Source organism: Cataglyphis hispanica, chromosome 6 (genome assembly GCF_021464435.1).
Source record: "Cataglyphis hispanica isolate Lineage 1 chromosome 6, ULB_Chis1_1.0, whole genome shotgun sequence".
Classification (NCBI taxonomy): Eukaryota; Metazoa; Arthropoda; class Insecta; order Hymenoptera; family Formicidae; genus Cataglyphis; species Cataglyphis hispanica.
This window is the reverse complement of record NC_065959.1, coordinates 1,851,390-1,868,857: the sequence shown is the minus strand read 5'-3', so window position 1 is coordinate 1,868,857 and position 17,468 is coordinate 1,851,390. Positions and strand designations below refer to the sequence as shown.

At 32.5% G+C, this 17,468-nt stretch overlaps 3 protein-coding genes across 11 annotated transcripts in view; all 3 read left to right on the top strand.

The window, feature by feature from the left end:
* The first annotated feature begins 87 nt into the window (after positions 1-87).
* LOC126850464 (FHF complex subunit HOOK interacting protein 2A-like) lies at positions 88-8,669 on the top strand. 3 transcript variants are annotated; one of them, XM_050593509.1, is made up of 7 exons: positions 88-702; positions 3,386-3,790; positions 5,792-6,418; positions 6,540-6,990; positions 7,183-7,546; positions 7,638-8,138; positions 8,366-8,669. In XM_050593509.1, exons 1-7 carry the CDS (start codon positions 673-675, stop codon positions 8,463-8,465), a joined length of 2,478 nt encoding a protein of 825 aa, XP_050449466.1. In that variant the 5' UTR covers positions 88-672; the 3' UTR covers positions 8,466-8,669. The 3 variants fall into 3 exon arrangements, with proteins under 3 accessions (XP_050449466.1, XP_050449465.1, XP_050449467.1); XM_050593508.1 differs by lacking the exon at positions 88-702 and adding an exon at positions 1,926-2,169; XM_050593510.1 differs by lacking the exon at positions 88-702 and adding an exon at positions 2,830-2,950.
* Positions 8,670-9,095: 426 nt separating this feature from the next.
* Positions 9,096-11,678, top strand: LOC126850468 (DALR anticodon-binding domain-containing protein 3). Of its 2 annotated transcripts, none has more exons than XM_050593518.1 (5): positions 9,096-9,588; positions 9,916-10,555; positions 10,840-10,973; positions 11,169-11,336; positions 11,452-11,678. In XM_050593518.1, the coding sequence occupies exons 1-5, from the start codon at positions 9,325-9,327 to the stop codon at positions 11,569-11,571; spliced, it is 1,326 nt and encodes a 441-aa protein (XP_050449475.1). In that variant the 5' UTR covers positions 9,096-9,324; the 3' UTR covers positions 11,572-11,678. The 2 variants fall into 2 exon arrangements, with proteins under 2 accessions (XP_050449475.1, XP_050449476.1); XM_050593519.1 differs by having other exon boundaries at positions 9,099-9,588; positions 9,919-10,555.
* An 891-nt stretch (positions 11,679-12,569) lies between these two features.
* LOC126850469 (max dimerization protein 4-like) overlaps positions 12,570-17,468 on the top strand; it is a 35,914-nt gene continuing 31,015 nt past the window's right edge. For 2 of the 6 annotated variants that reach the window (XR_007687551.1, XM_050593520.1), the window contains exons 1-2: positions 12,583-12,898; positions 15,543-16,500. Coding sequence is in view for 5 of the 6 variants with exons in the window: in XM_050593520.1 (XP_050449477.1) it covers positions 16,446-16,500 (55 nt within the window). In the remaining variant the exon portion in view is untranslated. Of the gene's footprint in view, positions 12,899-13,288; positions 13,307-15,428; positions 16,501-17,468 lie in introns of those variants that run through there. The other 4 variants (XM_050593523.1, XM_050593522.1, XM_050593524.1 and 1 more) reach the window with 4 other exon arrangements.

Here is a 17,468-nt window from a genome sequence, read left to right as displayed (position 1 = left end):
CCTTTCATTTTATTATATATATTCCAAAGCAAGTATTTTTTTCATTACAGATTTTTCAAGCGTATTTTTTTCAATACAAGTGCAGAAACATCTTTATTGTAGTTTTCGAATTAACGATTAATAAAATATTGAGAATTAAGTAACAAAAAAAAAAATCTTTAATTCATTTTGAAAATTAAATATCTTAAAAAAAATTTTTGTAGTGGAATTATTTTATATATATTTTTTTTTGAAAATTACTTTGGAACAAAATTATACATTCTTTAATAATGTTTAAAAATCTTAATTTAAAGCGTAATTATAAAAAAACAACATTTTATATATCAAAAATAAAATATTACAAAAAGTATAAAATTATCATTTGTTTACAAAACTAAAATTTTAAGCACTGACTTTTTATTATACATAATGTACATCATCCTATTATTCATTATCAAATAATTTGTATGATTATGTGTAAGATAAAGAAGAATTGTTCGTTGTTAATTGAGGGTACCTTCTTATCATTGTCGCGATAAAGTTTGATGATACCAATGATAAATCTTAAAGTTCCGCGAACTTCATTAGCGTGTTAAAGTACCCGTTTTCAATTATAGCGCGTATATATTTCAGAATCTTATAATTTGAAAGTTTTGATTCTCTCTTGCAAATTACGCAAATTTTTCTGTTGCTATGTTACGACGATTACAGGCACTCAAATTGGTGAGTAATTACAATTTAGAGTAAAATCGAAAGTTAATGAAGCATAATACGACACACATTAAAAAATCATCCGATTCTTAAATAATACTACTACTAGCAAAGATTAGTAACATTTATTATCTGTAAGTTTACATCGAAGAAAAAGATTTTTAGAAAATCTTTAGAAGATAACAGGAAAAATTAAATAAATCAATAAATTTAATGATAAATTGAGTATTAATGTAACTGCGTGCTGTATATATATATATATATATATATATATATATATATATATATATATATATACATATATTAAATTAAAAGATGTAAAATATGAAATATAAAACCGAGCAACGATAATTTAAAACAATATTTCCTTACTGTCGTACATACGTCACAGAAATTATTCATGGAAACGAAAAAGTACAAGAAAGAGATAATGATCGAGAGAGAAAGAGAAAGAGAGAGAAAGTTAGAAACAAAACTTGCGAAGTTGATTGCATAAATGCGCGTACATTATTGACATCGTTTCCGAATTCGTGACTTTTTTACAAATAGCACATTATTAATGTTGTTATCATGTACATGTTGATGCTGAGAATAAATAATTAAAATAACGAAGCAATTCGTTTTCATCATCATAAACAATTGAATTATTGCATATGAAATGCATTTAAGTTTCTCTTACGGTTTTATATAAAATCATTGAATAATTAAAGAATCTAAAAACTATCTATAGATATCGTTAAAAGTTATTTAATATGCTGCAATCCATACACTGATTCTTAAGATTTAAAGATTTTGAATTTCAAAATCTTTTTACCGAACATTTTCTACTGTAATTTGATATTTTTAGTGATTTTTATTCATTTAAGCTAACAATAAGCTACATAATTTGATTGATTATTTTTTCGAAATATTCGCAGTTATTATTTTTATTAAAAATGTTCTTTAAATGCGCGCGTCGCGTGAAGATATTTACCCAGCTGTTGCCGAATAATTTACAATTTGTGTGATGCGTTCACATTCTCACAAGGACACTTTAATGAAGTAATTGAATGATAGAATGAATTATGTATGAACGAAAAAATTATGTTTCTTAAATATAAGAGAAGAATTCGCGCTGAATGTAAGCGCACCGAGCACACCATCAAAATACATTCGATTGACGCACAACCGGATCGTTCTCCGAATTTATTTATGACACCGAGTATAATTCACCTGCGTACGCACGTGAGTTCAGTGTCGCCACCTGGTGCACCTTCGATCGTTCAACATTACGGGACACGTCAAACGTCAAAGTTGCGGTCTGTCGCCGCTATCGGAAAATTTATTCCTCGTCACGCGATGAAGCGCATCGGAACGACACTTTGCGAGAACGGTTTTCGAATCCGCGAATGAAAGCAAAAGGTGTACACAAGTGTATTCCGTGAATGAGTTAACATGATCAGCGGCATTCAAAACGCCCTGAAAAATGCCATTGACGTGGTGAGTAGATATTTAGTTGGTTTTACGACGACGTCGACGGCAAGGACGACGAGACGTCTGCTATCGCGTAATTACATTCGTCCTTGTGCTTCGAGATAAGAAATGTAGTGCTATTCTAATTTCGTTTCCACAGAAATCTAACAGGAAAAAAATCTAATAATGCATTGATCACAATGTAAATGTCCCTGAAAAGAGATTTCGCTCGAATAAACTTTGCAATTCTGCAAAAAATTACTTGAATACGATAACTGACAGAAAAGAATAATTATCAATAGACAGAATGACATATATAGTCTAATAGTTAAACATCTATACAAAATTTATTTGAATTTCTACATAACTCTCTCATTCATCTAAGTAAACGTTAAAATAGAATTCTCTCTTCTAAGAATTATTATTTCAGTAATTTTTTTTTTTACTACTGAAACAGTATTTTTATGCTTCAGAAATTTTTCAGATAAAATATTCAAAACATTGGATGACATTTTTTCCAGATTCTTTCAATGTTCTATAATCGTGTGATATAGAAATAATATAAATATAAAACAATATTTAAAAAATTTGATGCTAAATAAATGTTTAGAATAATTCGCTCTAGATTTTGATAAAAATACACTTAATCGATGTTTTTTTTTTGTATAAAAACAAAGGTTTGAAAAATAAAAATCATCGCTCGATAATATGAAGAGTCAAGTAGATTATTAAGCGTTAAACATTTTTGAAGGTTAGAAAATCTATCATACCGATGAAACTCAGATGATCTTAGCATATTCAGCGAAAGGTACACGAAATTTGAATAAAAATTAATACTTCCACACGTTTACTATTTATTGTTTATTAAATCCGTGTAAGTAAAATTAGAGTAGGTTATTCTAAGTATTTACTAGAAATACAATAAAAAAAAAAAAAAAATTATTTAGATGATATTGATCTGATAAATACCTATAAATTAATTTCTTATTCATTATTTATAATTTTACAACTTTTTGAATGATATTATATATATTTGTTTGATATACAGATATCAATAATTCCAAAATATATATAATCACAGTTATTGATATGTAATCTAAGATTGTGAATTTTAAAACCATCTTTTGACCTTTCTATTTTTAAATTTTTAATAAATTTGTTATATGAATGTAGTTAAATCAATCTTAAGAGTCTTTCTCTACTTTGATGTCTCAATCCAAAATTTACATTACTATATTTCCAGATAGCCCCACCGGCAACGCCATTGCAAGATTTTACTTATCACTGGAAGCAATTGATGAATTTTTATGTCAGCCATTTGACCGATTGCAAGGTTCCAGTACAGAACACCAATATACCTCGACATTTGGATGTATTGCTAGAAATTTTATTGCAAGAAGAGAAACAAGTGGATGAACCGGGACCTTGCTTGGAATATCTTTTGCAGCACAAACTTTTGGACCTTTTAGCCACGTTGGCTAGCGCGGAAACGCCGCCTGGTATGCGAACAGTTTGTCTCGCCTTTCTGAGGAAACTATTGGGTAGATCAAAATATCCTCTCTTACATCATACATCTATCTACACGCCTATACAACGACTCGTGGCACTCTGCAATGGAAACCCACCATCGCCAATCGAGAGTGAAGAGGTATAGTTAGCAGTAGCATCAATTCACTGCGATCTATTGAGTTATATCAAACTTTTTATGAGGAAAAGTTCACTCGCAATTAAACAACAAAACAAAGAATCCATAACTATAAGGTATTATAGCTATTTTACCTTGCATATTATTTTTGTATGTAATCTGAAATTTTTTTAGAATTTAATTCTTTACTATGTTAGGAATTGTACATATGATTATAAACATAATTTTCTAAATAGACATATTTTTTATATATTTCACAAAAGAAAAATTTCTTTTAAAATATTTTTATATTTTATTTTTATGTTAATATTATGCACATGAACGTCATGAATGTAAAATTTCATTAAACAGATTATATAAAGTTTGAATCAAAAACTATCTTAAAAATATAAAAAAATTTTTATTATTTGAATTTATGTAATAATTTTTCCAAATGTTTATTATTACTTTTTATTATGATCCTTTTCTCTTTTATTCTTTTATATATTTCTAAAATTATATAATGATTATTTTCCACAAGTATATGTTTATTCATTTATTAGCTAATAAATTTATTTAGATTCGCTTATTATTGTCTTTATTTCACATATTATATAAATATTTAAAATATAGAGACTCAATCAAAATAATGAAAACACTGTAATATATTAATATACATCTAGACTGATGCTGTAAACGATTTGCAAATTTTATAATTAATCTGAAAAATATGTACACTTTTACTTACGTGATCTGTCGCAAGCATTCCTGGATCACATTTGGTGGCCTTGTCAACGTCGGTTATATCATTAATCTTTCTCGTCCACCTCCGCAGGAAGATCTTCGTTAATTCGCAGATCATTTTTTCTTGAATAGTCCCACATTATACGCACTCCCGAATTGTACACTCGCGAAATTTGTGATTTCAAGCACCGCGTTAACTGGCGCGAAATTCGCGTCTCCGACAAACTTCATTTTCCTTCCAACCGTAGTCGGCTTTTCATTAATCGGTGACGGAGTTAATTCGCGATTTAAAAATATCACGATACACTCGTCCATACATCTTTCGACTTCTCGCCAGTGTCTCGTGTTGAAGGGTAGTTCAGGAATAGTCTCGAGTTCGAATTTTCCAAGTTTTCTTCCTATGCACACGCGAAAATCACGAATTTACACACGCTACGTTCGCACGCACGTTAAACGCCGTGAAATGCGCTTCAAATGCGCCTTCGGCTAATCCCGTTCCTGCTCGGGTTTCGCGCCATTGGTCGAGATATTCGGCAATTTCGAAATATCATTCCAGACATTCGCACGTATACGCATCGTTTTCGCATTTTTTGATTACATTCTATGGTAGATTTCCGGCTTTTCAATTAGTCTGAAATCATAATTTAATTATTATTTTATTTACGAGGAAAAACAATTTTTATAGATGGAGAAAATCGGAAATTACGAATGTCAAGTACAGAACATTGCGCTTCGACTAATTTCGCTTCCCTTCGGTTTGTACTCGACATCGCGCCACCGATCAAATTCAAAATATTTGATATATGATACTCATACATATATATATATATATATATATATATATATATATATATATATATATATATATATATATATATATATATATAAAAACGCAGCAAAAGAATTTTACTGTCAAAGCAACATTATTATTGCAATATTTAATATAAGAGTGATTAAAATATTTTTTGCTGCTTATGTATACACTTATTACAGTAAAGTTTATTGATAGAATAAAAAATATCTTAAAATTAAAATGAAACAATAAAAAATATTTTATTGAATAAATTTATACATAAAAACATGAATTTATGTTACTAGAGCAAAATAGTTTATTTTTAATGAACTATACATATATACGGAATGTGTGTGTATAGCGTGTAATAATACCTTATGTGTATCGATTTTGCGATCTTTAATATGATTATATTTTTTATAGAAAAACTATACCTATCGCTTAATTGCAAAGATGTAATTCTTAAAAAAAATCGTTTTCATTTCTAGGTGCAATTTCTGCTCACAATCTGCTTTCTGGTATGCAAATATCCTCATGTGACCAGCATCATCAATGATGCGCCGATTGTGCAGACAACCAGCAAACCCACCAAGAAAGATAATGAGAAGACAGAAATACAGAAGGTGACCTATGTCCCGACAAGAAAAAGAAATAATTCTAATCCCTTGTTCGAACCATTGGATACCCAAGCAGTCACGTTGATCAATCCGAATCTCTTTGACAAGGAGCAGAGAAGGTTGCTGCGTTCAAATAGATCTTTCAAGAGAACCACGTCATCGCAGAGCTCATCCAGAAGATCGAACGAATCTATCTCCTCGAGGGAGGAGAGTGTGTCATCGAGTCCGTTGGCTCAAAAATCTGTTTGCGATTCGCCTTCAATAGATACGAAGAGCAATGAGCAATGGAAAGAAAAGAGACAAGAAGATTTTTCGGAAAATAAAATTGATGAACATTTGCAAAATTTGAGGGACTTGCGATTAAACACCGATTGCAATGTTTATGACGACGCAAGTTACGTAGCGGCTGATAATCAAAGTTTGAAATCACCGTTGAATACACCAGAGAAGTCCAAGTGTCTTCTATTGGACGCTCTAATGAGCTACTTAAATAGCGCGGTAAACAATATACTGTTGATCTTTTAATTAACGATATAATAATTGATGATTTAATTATAGTTAACTATAATTTTGTAACGCAATAATATTGATTATGTTTTCGCCGTCTCTTCGTTTTTAGGACAACACTGTGAGAATACGAGCATGCGAGGGAATAATGGTCTTGGCTTCCCTGGACGATCCTTCATTCGCGCAAACGGTGGCTAGGAGCGAGCTGCCGTCAATAGTGACAGTTCGTCTGGAAAACTTGTTTAATGCTATTCCGGCGCACGTAGATCACTTGGATATCTACAACGTGGATGTTACGTGGGGTCTGGATTCGCCATTGTGGACCAAAGAGAAAAAATTTCCCGGTTGTCGGCAAGTTGCAGCATTCTTCATGTGGTTCGATTACTGCGATCAGTTAATCAGGGAAGCCCAGACAGAATTCGCTGAAACGCTGGCGAGGACTATTAGAGTAATGTTTCTGGAGAGAATAGTAACGCCCGCTCTAGTCGATCATCACGTCGTACTTATCACAGCTCTAGTCACTAAATGTTTGAAAGAGATAACATCCTCTATATTGTGCACAGGTACAGAATAATCTGGAAACATAAATTGTAATACAAAATGACTATATAGTAGAGTGTGTAGGCAAAATCTTAATTTTTTTGAAACTTTTTTAAAAGATAGTGCAATCTACAATTATGTTTCCTAATCTGATGTCGAAATTTTTGGAAATGTTGTCGATTTATCCTATCTCTGAAATTTTAACAATTTTTCAGAGGTGAGTTATTGGTTGGTCGGGCAAGACAGAGATCCAGAAATACCAAATGTGTGGACGTCGCCAGTATTACACAGACTGATAGAGAACTGTTTCACAGACAGTAATGATTTAACAGTGGAAACATTGAAATTGTTTGAGGAGGCGATAGATAAGAGAAATGAGCACATACTGCATTGTCTTATGCTAGTTTATTTATCAACGCGAGCATATTATGATAACACCGCTGCGGATAGTGCTATCGCCTCATGGAGCGACGAGGAAGACGAAAGAGAGAAGGAAAAAAAGGGATTTTTAGATCTCTCCTATGAGCAAAATCACAGTCGTACCTTGGCACCGAGTAATATCCATCGAGTTATCAACTGGTATCTATAATAGTATAATATATTAAAAATGGCATTATTAAATATTAAAAACTGTAAAAATCAAATACTACAGATTCGATTTTTATTTCAGTTTCCTGTCATTGATGCCACGTTACTTGCAAACAGATCCCGATGTTAACAATTACGAAAAATACATGCCAGCTTGGGAACGGCAGTACACTTCAGTACTTTCCGATTGCGCTCTGATGGCATGGCCATTGGAGGCAGTAATGGTAGACGATTCCGCAAGTTCTGATTCGCGACCGGAAGCCGATCATTGCTCAGGTCGATTCTACATGGGACCATTCCTGAGCATGCTCTTTGATAAAGTCAGCAATATGCCAAAGCAAACATATGAAGTTAATCTAGAGGTTACAGGATTGATCTCTAGATTGGCGCTACTGCCGCATCCGTACCTGCACGAATTTTTGCTGAATCCACTACTACCTCTAATTCCTGGCACGAAAAGTCTGTTCTTGTGCTTACAAAAAGTCGTCAAGCAGCTTGTCAGCGAAATACCGAAAACAGCAGAGAGTAAGACAATGCTGAAGGAGACGAGGTTAAAATTGCTGAGTGATTGTTCTCAAGAAGAGTAAGTTGGATCTGATTTATAAATAGCCAATATTTTAAATATTTTCATAATTAAAATAAATTCTACCTTAAAATTAAATGAAAAATAACATTTTTCTCATTGATTCTTGGTTATGAAAAGTTTAGTACTTGGAATATATTTTTTATTTCTTGCACTATTTAAATATATTAGTTTTTTGTACTATGCATAGACTACTTCTTATGTGTTCTGATATTTATATTTCACAGAGAGAAGGAAAATATTTTATATGAAAGCGCCATAGTAACAGAAGAATTTTGCAAAGATCTCGCAGCCATAGCATATGTTAAATATCATCATTCTATTTAGCAAACTTTTACGTATAAAAAATTTGTTGAATAGAACAATGTTACACTTAAGTAAATTATAGATGTTAATATATATTAAAGACATATAATTTACTTGTATTGTATTTTAAGTAGCAAATCCTTTTTGTGATATTTTGTAAAATACACAAATCTATAAGTAAGTATGATGCAAATATGTTTCATTAAACTATTATTATAAAGAGTGTGATGATTGTTTTATTTTAATAACTTAATTAATAAATTTTTATAAATTCCTTTTTTTTTATAAATGCAAATTTTCTAATATCCATATTAATTTATTAAAATGTACAAAACATTTACTACAGAATTGTTGACTTGAAAGTGTTGTTATGTTTTTGCATAATCTCTATATTTTTATGACATTTTTGCACAAACAAGAAAAATTATTGATACATAAAGTATTTTATTTATTATAATGCAGATGTTTGTATTTTTTTGTCACAAAATAAATATACATATTTTTTTTTGTTTAAAATGATTGCACAAGAAATCAGCTAAAGAATGAGTGGATCTCAAAATAGAATAGGATTTTTTAAAAATATAACAAAATATTTCTTTTTGTTTTATTATTAATAGTTCTTTTTTTTCCAAAATATGATATCATAACCTACATGTATTTCGTTTTAGCTGCAGAAAATTCAGCTAAATTAAGCAAAGATTATTCATTTTATATGCAATTTTTTTAATATCTTTTTTCCTCTAATATGTTTATTTACTTCATTCTAATCGCAAAAAGTATGACATATCACAGCAAAAACAATTGATTACGATAGTCGCTATCACTTGCTGTCATTGCTATTGATCAGCTGATTTAGCATTAGAATTCTCGATGGAAAGCAATGGAAAGCTGGACGGAATTTTGTACCAAATCTGTTATCGATAACATTGTCTTTTATTTGGCTGATGACAAACATAAAAATTCTTCAGTAATCAAAATAAATAGCGAAAATTTATCCGTGAATGGAGAGCTATATTTTTTGTGTAACTTCAAAGCGTGGAAAAGTATCTCAACATGCGCCAAGAATTGCACAAGTATTTTGCAACACTTCGTACACATACACAGTACGACAAAAGATAATATAGACATAGATATGACTGAGGAGGTAAATAAATATTTTGAATATCGATTGTTTATGTTAAAACTAACCTTACTAAAAATTTGTTCTAATTGCATTTTTTTATATATACTTATCTTTATACATTTAAAATATAATACATGTATATTTTTATGTTCAAAAAATACATAAAGAAACGAAGTGCAAAGAATGCATGACTAAAACAAATAAATTTAATAGGTCTTTTTTTATTATATGTTATTGCTTAGGAAATGTTACATTCTAGAAGTTTATGGAACACTCTTATAACATAAATTATTTACTAATCAAATACTATATTTTTGCACAAAATGCTACAAAATCTGTAAATTTCAGCAGATCTTCAAACAGTTAATTCTAAAAAGTAACAGCTGGCCAATAAGAATACAACAATGCATGTTGCAAAGAGAAAGGGTTTGCTTGTTCTTTAATCGAGAAGATATCATTGCCAATAGTATAAGGATGGCTGTCAAACATGGGGTGTCGTTTGGAAGGATTAAATTGATTGGTAAAGCATTTAATTTAAAGTATCAGCCTGATACACAATCGGATCTCACTTCTCATAGACTGCGTCTAATAAAAAATATTGCTACAAAGGCATTAATTCTACATGGATACACATTATCCACTGAGGAAAATTGTGCTGGCAAATATATGTTTACCAGCAAATCAGAAGGATTGGTTGATAAGGGATATGAGAAATACGTCTGTGGTGTTGTAAAGAATTACCAGACAAATTCGAAAGAGATATGTCTTACATTGGAACAATATATAAAATGCAAAATAGATCAATTGGCAGAATTGAGCGAACATAAGCTTATCGAGAACGAAAGAAATAATACAAAGAAAGATCTATTTTTGTACAATTTAGCCAATGCCATTGTCACCTTTGAATTAATGGCTGTGAAACCTAGTCGATCAGTTGTTATTGGAAATAATAATTTGCAAGACAATAGAAGCATTACAAATAACAAAGGTTATATGTCTTCAATATTAATAAATTATTGATTTTTAATAAAATAATTTTTAAATTAATTGTAATTAATCTTTTTAAGATTTTTATTTCTTAATCTTTTCTAAATCTTAAATTTGTTTAATTATCAAGCTATATATTTCGTATTTCTATGATCATAAAAATAATGTAGCAATAATTATTTTGAAATTATATAATCTTATTTTCAATTTTATTCGGTAACTGATTATGAACAACAAATAAAAATTTTTGTGCATTACGAATTAAAAATTATATGAATATTGTAGGTGCCTCATTTGTATTGTACAACACTGCCAGAATAGCAACAATTATAATGAAGTACAATGAAAAAGTGTCATATGGAAATTATCCAAGTTTGCCAAATATCGAAAATGTAGATTTTTCACAATTACATGAAGAAGTATGGAGAGAATTTCTTAACAGTTTACTCTATACTTTTAATTTTGTAGTACTTAATAATTAACTTCGAAAATTTTCTATTTATATAATCTTAATTTGATATTTTTCTACCTTAAATTTTCTGTCAATTGATTAATTTATTAATCACATCCAACAACTTATTAATTTCATAAAGAAAAATTTGATTTGTCTGCAGGACGAATGGGAGCTTATATATAATTTTATCTTTGGATATCCACAAATGATAAATGATTGTTTAAAATGTGAGACGAATTTTTGTATTTATCCACAGGTAGTATGCCTATTTTTATCACGATTATGTCAAAAGTTTAGTATCTACTATAGAAGAATCAGAATTCTAACGGTAAGAGAAAAAGCTGAAAGTATATTTATTTAGTTATTAAGCTGTATACTTATGTCAAATTATACTTTATATTTTATGTGTTTTTTTACTTCAAACTACATTTTATAAATTGCAGGAAGGAGGTGAGCATTTGATTTCCAAGATGTTTGCAAGATTGTATATGTTGTATGCATTGCAAGTTGTGCTCGAGAATGCATTGGACATTTTGGGTATTACACCAGTGTCGCAAATGTGAGATAATATCGCGAAAAGAAAGATTTAAATAATCTTTATTCAAAAATGGAAATTTAAGATAAACTAATTACTTTTATAAAATGATAATAAAATGCAATTTGAAAATTATATTCATGAATAGATTCTTTTCTTTTATATTATTATAGAAAATTTTATTTAAGTTTTATTTAAATTTTATTTAGTTTTTAAAGATTATTTAAAAGTTGTTATATTCCATTAGATTTTTTATATAAATATATATAATAATATTAATATTAACTTATATATTTATTCTTTTTTAATATTTCCATTTTTCTTTTTCAAGATTTTGGCACTTTAATTTTTCGATTGCATATCTCTCTAAACGTATTTTTTTCAAATCATAACATATTTATCTTTTTGTTTTCTTTTTATTTTATTTTTAAATATAACTTTTTATTTATTTATTCCAAAATTAGGTTTCTCTCTCTTCAGCTTTCTCTATTATACAATAAAATTGTCCGAAAAAGTCAAAAATTATATATATAATTATTTTTAGTTATTTAGTTTATATATTATTATTATTTAGTTTATATATATTATACAGATCTATTTACCTCAGATCAATTATATAATTTTGATTTTTTTTATAACTTCAAGTAAAGAATTTAAGTCTTGTTATTTGAATCTTGTCTCCGATCTAAATTTACATACGAAAATAACGAATCGGGTCCGTTCGGCTTCGTTCGCCTTCGTTCAGCTGCGCTCGTTAATGCTTAGCCGCTCGGCTCATCTACTGGAAGAGGACGACAGCGGCGACGCTGGGCGGCTAGCTGTTTGTTTTGTTTTCGGGCATGAGATTCACGTGACAGCCGGCGGGTGTTGGTGGCGGCACGCGACGTTTGCGGCGATACTTGTTACAGAGGCCGCGATTGGCCGCCGTAATGCGCTTGTCGCCGCGTACGACCAATCGCTGCGGCCGTAAGCGCGCGCATCGCCGTTAAGAGCGCTGCTGCCGCCGAAGAGAGCGTTTGACATCGATAAATGCGTGCGAATGCTCGCGAAGCGTGGAGGTGTCAGGCTGTCGCTCGCTCGATCGTTCGCTCGTTCGCTTGTTCGTACGTTCGTCCCGAATTGTTCGTGAATCGCCATTAACGTCATCGTTCGAGTCGCCGCGCATCACGATCACCGTTCTCGCCTTCGTGGCCGCCGCTCATTCGTTCTCCACTCGCGTTCGGCATTGTTCGTTGTCCGATCAACCCGCTCCCACCCCGCCGTCGCCGAGCGCCCCTCCGTCCCCGTGGGAAACCTGCGAGAGCTAACGCTGGGCAGAGCTGATCGTCCACATAACAAAGTGAACAGGCACTGTTGTCAGTCTCTCTCTTGTTCTCTCTTTTTTTCTCTCTATTTCTTTCTCTATATATATCTTTCTATTTGACTCTCTTCTTTTCTTTCACTTATCTTTGCACATCTTCCTTTATCATCGTTGCATGTGCCAAATGTCATCGAACGGATGTTAGGCGTATATATATGTATACGTACGTAAATATACGCAGGGGCGTGAATGTATGTATATTTGTATACGTACATATATGTGACGTATATAATGTGCGTATGTATATGTACGTGCGTGTGTGTTTGTGCACCAAGAGAGTCGTACGCACATACGGGGCGCCCTGTATGCGCGACGAGGGGATCTCAGCTGGCGCATTCTAGTGGACGTTCGGGTAGAAAGTGCTGTTGCGCGGAGGCAGGTCGCCTGCCGCCTCTCTTTGTTTGTGAGTTATCAGCTGGCGTGTTGCTTGCGCCTCGTAACAATAACGTTGATTCGCGCGACAACAGCATTCGGGCTTCGACGAATCCGAGTTGCAAGAATACCTTATTTGAAAATCGCGCGCGCGAAAGAAAGTAGTTTATTCAAAACCGCCTTTAAAGAGTGTTGTTTGCGAGGCACGTTCCCGCTCTTCCCCACCCCCTTCTCATTTCCTATTGCATATATTCATCGTATTCAATCGTAATCACAGATGGCTTTTCGGTTAACTTTTAAAGTGGCAGATTTTTACGTGAATAGAAATCTTAGTTGCTCGAAATATTTGACATTAAGAAGGTTAAGAGTCAATTTTTAATAACATTGTCACGCGAGATAAAAATCAATTTCGAGAATTTATATCAAAGAATGTGCTACAAATATTCTACGCGACTAGAAAGCGAGACATCTGGTAATGTATAATACTAAACGTTATAAATGTCTTAACATTTATTTGTTCGACGTTTCTCAAATCAATGCGTGCGACATAAAGTTTGTTGAAATTCGGGGACACAGAAGGTCATAATTGAATGATTTAACAAAAAATAATTTTTCACAATAAAAAATATATCTAAACACAATTAAATTAGGATTACATAAAATTCAAATTATTATTTATTCGGATGAAAAAAAAAATTTCTTGCTCTCTTTCCTTTTCTTGATATCTTTTACATCAGATTTCTGTGCTTTTCTTTTTGGCTTATGTCCTCTTTCTTTTTAATATAAATATGCACTTATTTTTTTTTTATGTACAAAATATAACTGAAATAAACAGAGGTTTTTATTATTAAATTTTTTTTATGATTATTTTGCTCAATTTATTGTATTAAATATTTATCGTACTAAATACGTTTTTTTGACAATCGTTATATAGTTATTAGAGCATCTGTGTTTTGTTATGTAATGCGGAGATTGATAAATTTTCTTTTTCTCTAGTTTTATTTATGGTTCTATTATATTACTTTTTATAATAATATTTTTTCTTTAGTACTTTTGAACAAAATACATATAGTGATTATTTTTATCTGAAATTTCTTTTTCCGTTTAATTGTTGAAATAATATGTAACTAAATGTCTACTTTAATCGCACAATGGATAAGAAGTTTACAAAAAGATGATAATGATACACAAATAGATACTAGTGTATAATTACACCTGTAAAAATTTTGTTAATTTTTGAAATTTTTTTTCTTTTGTTCCTGTATTTAAATTTTAATTCATGAATTATAATCTCCAATTTTTTTATCTTTAAAACGAAAATACATATCAAATAATTTTACTAGGAATATGTGTTTACGAAATATTCCCGTACTCTTTTTTAGTCTTTTAGAGTTAGAGATATATAATAATTTATAAAGTAAGCATTGCATAATTAAACACATTAATAAATTAATTATTATTAAACATTAAAGACGAGTTAAAAGAGAATTAACTATTTTTGTTATATTTTGTTTTTAATACTATTTTTTTTTTAATATCTCTCTTTCTCTCTAACAAGCGTATTATATAAATTATGTATTTCTTTTACGTTTGAATATGTATATTATATGATCACAAACACACGTATGTATTAAAATGTTTGAAGAGTTCAATTGATTTTAATATTCACGTCTCCTTGTATAGAGAATCATGCGGGTAAATTTTTTAATTAAATTCTAATAATTAAATATGCAATAGAGGAAAAAAATTTTGTTTTTCCGTATGTTTTTAACTCGTAGGGAATTTCATTTTGAAGCGTATAATAAATTTTGCTTTATCGCTCTTGCTATATTTATCCATCTATTCCCATCTCTCTCGCTCTCGCTCTGTTTCCGTTTTACTCGCTGTTTATTTTTCTCGCGTTACGCGACCGCGCGTAGGCGTATTCTCTCTTTCGTTCTGTCCCCTTTCTTCTTCTTCCGTCTTCTCTCACTCTTTCACTCATCGTGCGATGCTTCGTGTCTGCCTGTGTGTGTGTATGCCTGCATGTATGTATGTATTACGTTACACGTATGTGTGCGCGCGCACGCGCTTGTGTTTACTTGCGCGTATGCGCTGTTCACGATCGGCTTCTCTCGGCGATGTTCGAAGCGCAGTTATCTCACGCGGTACTTTATGGGAGCATTGTGTTGTTGTCGTTGGAGTCGTGTAGACGAAATCGCGTTCGCAACAGTGCTGAGTACGGTCGACGATGATTGATAATCGGTTTTCTCTTGTGTGATTTATAGTGTAATCGCGATAAATGTGGTGATATACGCGGTGAGGAAGGATTAGCGGAGCGAGCAAGAGGGGAAAAGTACTGTGACCAGGAGGAAAGGATAAAACCATTTAGACAATCACGATCGAAGGGGAAACGCAATATCGGAGAACGCGGCTTCTGACTTGTTTGATGATCTGACTGGTGTTTCAAACGACGCTGCACGGGACGCTACACAAAAGAACATTGTAACAGGAAGAGTTTCAAGTGTTGCGCAAAAAAACATTCAGTGATCGATCCGCGACTTGATATCAGTGATTGACAGTTAACGATTGGAGAGAATATTTGCAAGAGTGGACAAGTTCATTAACATTGGAATTTCGTGGAAGGGAGTTTTATCAACCGAAGTGACATTCAACGACGACTGAGAAAAAGAGAGAGAGAGAGAGACTTATTTGGGATATTTGTTAATTTTTATCGCGTACGAGACAGACACGAGGATCAAAGGGGAACAGCAGCTTAGAGGAAGCTTTCCGCGTGTCCATCTCGACTCTCTGTCGCCGCCGTCGCCGTTGCCGTCCGCGGATTGTGCACGTTCCTCGCTTGGTGCGCGTCATCGTCATCGTCGTCGCTGCTCGTGCGCGTTGGTGCGCGTTGTTACGTGGCCGAGGATAACCGAAGAGCAACGGAAACGCCCGAAGCGGCGCGGCACGGCGGCCGAAGACATCACGATTACGTATCTCGCGGCCCTCCCCCTTCATTCTCGCCCAGGCGCCCGTCGTACGCGCACGTGTGCGCGCGCGCGGGTGTGTGAGTGACTGCGTGCGTGCGTTTGTGTATTCCGTCGCGTGTGTCGGCTGCGGAGCGTGCGGCAGGAGGAGAGGAAGAGTGAGCGTGAACGGAAGCCGCCAGGATTACGCCAAACCGAGGAAATATGAGCATTGCTGCCCTACTGCAGGCCGCCGAGTACATTGAACGAAGGGAAAGAGGTGAGTGTTCGCCGCTTCTTATTTCTCTCGCGCACATACATACATACATACACACACACGCACACACATACACACACACTCTTTCAATATATCTGATTAAATTTAAATTTCATACTTTTCTGTTTACGCGCGGTATCGACACGTGTCGCGATTCTAATCAGTTGTAATGCGTTGTAGTGCGTAAATATTCATTGTCAGTATAATATATATTAATTTATAAAATGAAATATGCAATGTCATAATTAAATCCCAGTTAAATCATTAAATCGTGTTAAAATGTAAAGAAAAAGAAAATTAAAAATCATTCCACACACGATAAGCTCGATTTTATTTTTGTAGGATTAATTCTTGATAGGAATGTTTAATTATATTTTTAATAAATCTTTGACGTAGTAGTTTTTATCGAATTTGTTATCTAGAATCAATATGTCAGACATTCTTCGGTTTCATTAAAAGTTTAAACATACTGATGAAAAATCTAAAAAAATGAAACTATGAAATTATTAAGAAATGGCGTTTTGGTATTAATTCCGATGTGTTTATCTGCTTTAAATATTTATCGCACACAATTAATCGAATCGCTTTATGAAAGTTATCATAGTTAAATTGACATTCAGATAATTTGAATTTTTCAAATATAAATAAATTCTTTTTACAACAGGCGCTTCTACTTGGAGAGAGAATATATTCCTTTAACAAGAAATTTATACGATTTAAAAATACGCTTCATCTCGCCACCGCTATCTTTGTTTTCCTAGTGGATCGGACGCGGCGCGATGATCTCATTTTATCACTCCACTTATAATGCTGCTGCGTCGCACTTAGAGCCGCGTGCATGCGAGGACGCACGTCGTTTTCCGCGCCTTTTGCGCACGCGTGTCCTCTCGTGCGTAGTACGACGTTAGATTTCCGAAAGAGCGATCGAGTCTCATTTGCATATGAATTTCGCAAGTTCCAATTTTATGTAA

Coding starts and splice junctions, on each gene's coding strand:
- LOC126850464 (XM_050593508.1), top strand. CDS start 2,125: ATGATCAGCGGCATTCAAAACGCCCTGAAAAATGCCATTGACGTG. Junction 7,547..7,637: donor ATCCATCGAGTTATCAACTG/GTATCTATAATA, acceptor TTTTTATTTCAG/TTTCCTGTCATTGATGCCAC. Junction 8,139..8,365: donor AGTGATTGTTCTCAAGAAGA/GTAAGTTGGATC, acceptor TATATTTCACAG/AGAGAAGGAAAATATTTTAT.
- LOC126850468 (XM_050593518.1), top strand. CDS start 9,325: ATGGAAAGCTGGACGGAATTTTGTACCAAATCTGTTATCGATAACATT. Junction 10,974..11,168: donor TTTCACAATTACATGAAGAA/GTATGGAGAGAA, acceptor ATTTGTCTGCAG/GACGAATGGGAGCTTATATA. Junction 11,337..11,451: donor GAAGAATCAGAATTCTAACG/GTAAGAGAAAAA, acceptor TATAAATTGCAG/GAAGGAGGTGAGCATTTGAT.